We start from the raw sequence: 2,877 nt of genomic DNA, 5'->3' as shown, positions 1-2,877 counted from the left end.
TATTTAAGACAAAAACTCACTCTTCTTGGATATTTTTTTCTTTTTTTTATTTATTTCTTTTATTAGTGAATCACCATGAGTTACAGTTGCAAACTTATGACCTTTCATGTTTGCATTTTCTTTACATCCCTCCACCAGTGCCCAGTCCCTCCACCAATGTTCCCAGTATCCCTCGCACCCTCCCACCTCATCCCCCCCACCTCACGCCACCTCTGTGGCAAGGCATTCCCTTTTGATCTCTCTCTCCTTTTGGGTGCTGTGGTTTGCAACAGAGGAACTGCATGGCCATCGTGTTTGGTCTATATTCTATTTTCAGAGTGCATCTCCTATCCCGTGCAGGTCCTCAAACCACACTTTACCTGGTGTTCCCTTCTCTATGTGAGCTGCCCCTTCCTCCAGCATGTGAGGCCAGCTTCCAAGCATTGGAGCCAACCTTCTGGTACTTATCTCTACTATCCTTGGGTGTTAGTCTTCTATTCTGTTATTTTATATTCCACAGATGAGTGCAATCTTTCTATGTCTGTCTCTCTCTTTCACAGCACAGAGACTGGCACACATCCAAAAGAACAAAAGCAACCACTTTTGCCGTGGATCTGAGGAGAAAGGGACCCTCTTACACTGCTGGTGGGAATGCCGACTGGTTCAGCCCTTTTGGATAACAGTATGGTCACTTCTCAAAAAAATTAGAAATTGAGCTCACATTTCACCCAGCAATAACACTCGTGGGAATATATTCCGGAGAGGTAAAAAAGTACAGTCGAAATGATATATGCACTCAAATGTTCATTGAAGCACTGTTTATAATAGCCAGAGTCTGGAATAAACCAGAGTGTCCTAGAACAGATGACTGGTTAAAGAAACTTTGGTACATCTATACAATGGAATACTATGCTGCTGTTAGAAAAGATGAACTCATGACCTTTGCATATAAGTGGATCGGCATGGAAAGTATCATGCTAAGTGAAATGTGTCAGAAAGAGAGAGACAGACATAGAAAGATATTTTTTCTTTAAAAGAACAATTCTCAATGTTGGAGGAATAGTATTGGGGTTAAGGTGTTTGCCTTGCATGTTGACAACACGTGTTCAAATTCCGACACTGCATGTATTCCCCTGAGCCCAGCTTAGAGTAAACACTGTGCACACCACAATATAGACCAAGGAACAGAAGATTCTGAAAGTTTGATTCCAGTTATACAGCAAACAATGCCTTCACACCACGCCTTTTGCCTCAAAAAGACTGATGGAATGATATACGTCTGAAAAGTATAATTAGCAACTGCTTGATCAAAGATGCAGAGAGGCAACAAGGTCATAAAATAAAATGCACATTATCACTTATTGTCAGAGAAGTGCAAATAAAAATCAAGGCTAACACTTTTATGTTAGATAAAATCATACCAACTGGGAAGGGATGGGTATTCGTGCATTGTATAACTGAGATTTAAACCTGAAAACTTTGTAACTTTGTAACTTTCCACAATAAAAAATTAAAAAAAAAAATCATACCAACTGGTGATAAAATCATTATAAAGATTATTCAGTTGATTGAAAAATAGAAATTTAATTTGATGATATGTTAGAAATTTGTAGTCATTTGAAGCTTTATGCAAATAACATATATCTTCCACATATGCTCCTTATTTAACTTTACTCATGCAACTTTTGGGAGGGTCAAAAATAATGACCAGCTTTGGAGTAAAATTTTAATAAGAGCTAATTAAACATTAGATATTTATATGTACATAATACCTGAAGAAAAAAATTAACATTAAAATAATTGAGGTTCAACTGTATAAGAATTTTATAATAAATAGATTAATTTTTCTGTCAGTGGAGGATAGAAAGTTTAAAGAGTAACTTTGATTTTTGTGTGTTATTGGCTGGAATTTTCTCAATCAATGTGCAACACAAAAAGACCATCTTTCGCCTTTCTCTCCTTTCCTCCACCATCATAGTGGTGTGACCGTGGCTCTTCGCCATGTTTTCCCACAAGACTTTCAGGATCAAGTGGTTCCTGGCCAAGAAACAAAAGCAGAATCGGCTTATTCTTCAACGGATTCGGATGAAAACTGGTAACAAGATCAGGTACAACTCCAAGAGGTGGCACTAGAGAAGAACCAAGCTGGGTCTGTAAGGAAAATCACAGGAGACGCATGCGCATTTGCTGTGATAGACTGCTAGGATCTTGAACACACAGCAGGCAGAAAGGCACCGCAAGTCTGAAGTCATGTTTCTTTGATTAGAGAATCTGTTCCTTTTCTCTAGCTTCTGTACCTTGTTGCTAACTCAGTAATAAATCTTGTGATACCGTTAAAAAAAAAAAGACCTTCATTCGGCTTTATGGCATGAGCTAAGAGTAAATCATGCCTCACTTATTCTCATTAGTACCACTATAGTCAAAATTTCTATTCCTGGGTCAACTTTGTCTATATCTCATATGCTTTAATAATATATTGCGATCAGGTAATTCCATTAGGATAAAGTAAATGAATAAATGTACACTTTACTCATTTCCAGGTAATTTAGAATATATAAGCTTATATACATATGTATACATATGTGTGTATTGGGGAGGTTAATATGTATATATAGTTATAGTATATCACTTGTATCACTTGTCATCCCGTTTATCTTTGATTTGCTTGAGCAGGTGCCAGTGATGTCTCCATTTGTCCCTGTCATGTGCTAGTGTAGCCCAATGATATCTACTCTTTCCAGGTAAAGGAAGAGCCTCAAATTGTTCACTCAGGTTTTGACGAAGAAGTCTGACCATCTCGTTGGTGGGCGGCCATGCGGTGTTTTGACGTCCCGTGGAATCTGGTCAGTAACAGCTCTAGTCCAGCAGTCGTCTCTGAATCGCATTACATGTCCAGCC

At 38.3% G+C, this 2,877-nt stretch overlaps 1 protein-coding gene across 1 annotated transcript; it reads left to right on the top strand.

Annotated features, from left to right (window-relative positions):
• The first annotated feature begins 1,980 nt into the window (after positions 1-1,980).
• On the top strand, positions 1,981-2,112 carry LOC129407143 (60S ribosomal protein L39-like). The gene has a single exon (XM_055147660.1). It carries the CDS (start codon positions 1,981-1,983, stop codon positions 2,110-2,112), a length of 132 nt encoding a protein of 43 aa, XP_055003635.1.
• Positions 2,113-2,877: the final 765 nt, after the last annotated feature.

This window comes from Sorex araneus, chromosome 9 (assembly GCF_027595985.1).
Source record: "Sorex araneus isolate mSorAra2 chromosome 9, mSorAra2.pri, whole genome shotgun sequence".
NCBI lineage: Eukaryota > Metazoa > Chordata > Mammalia > Eulipotyphla > Soricidae > Sorex > Sorex araneus.
Note: the sequence above shows the minus strand (reverse complement) of the source record. Positions and strands in the feature narration are given on the sequence as shown.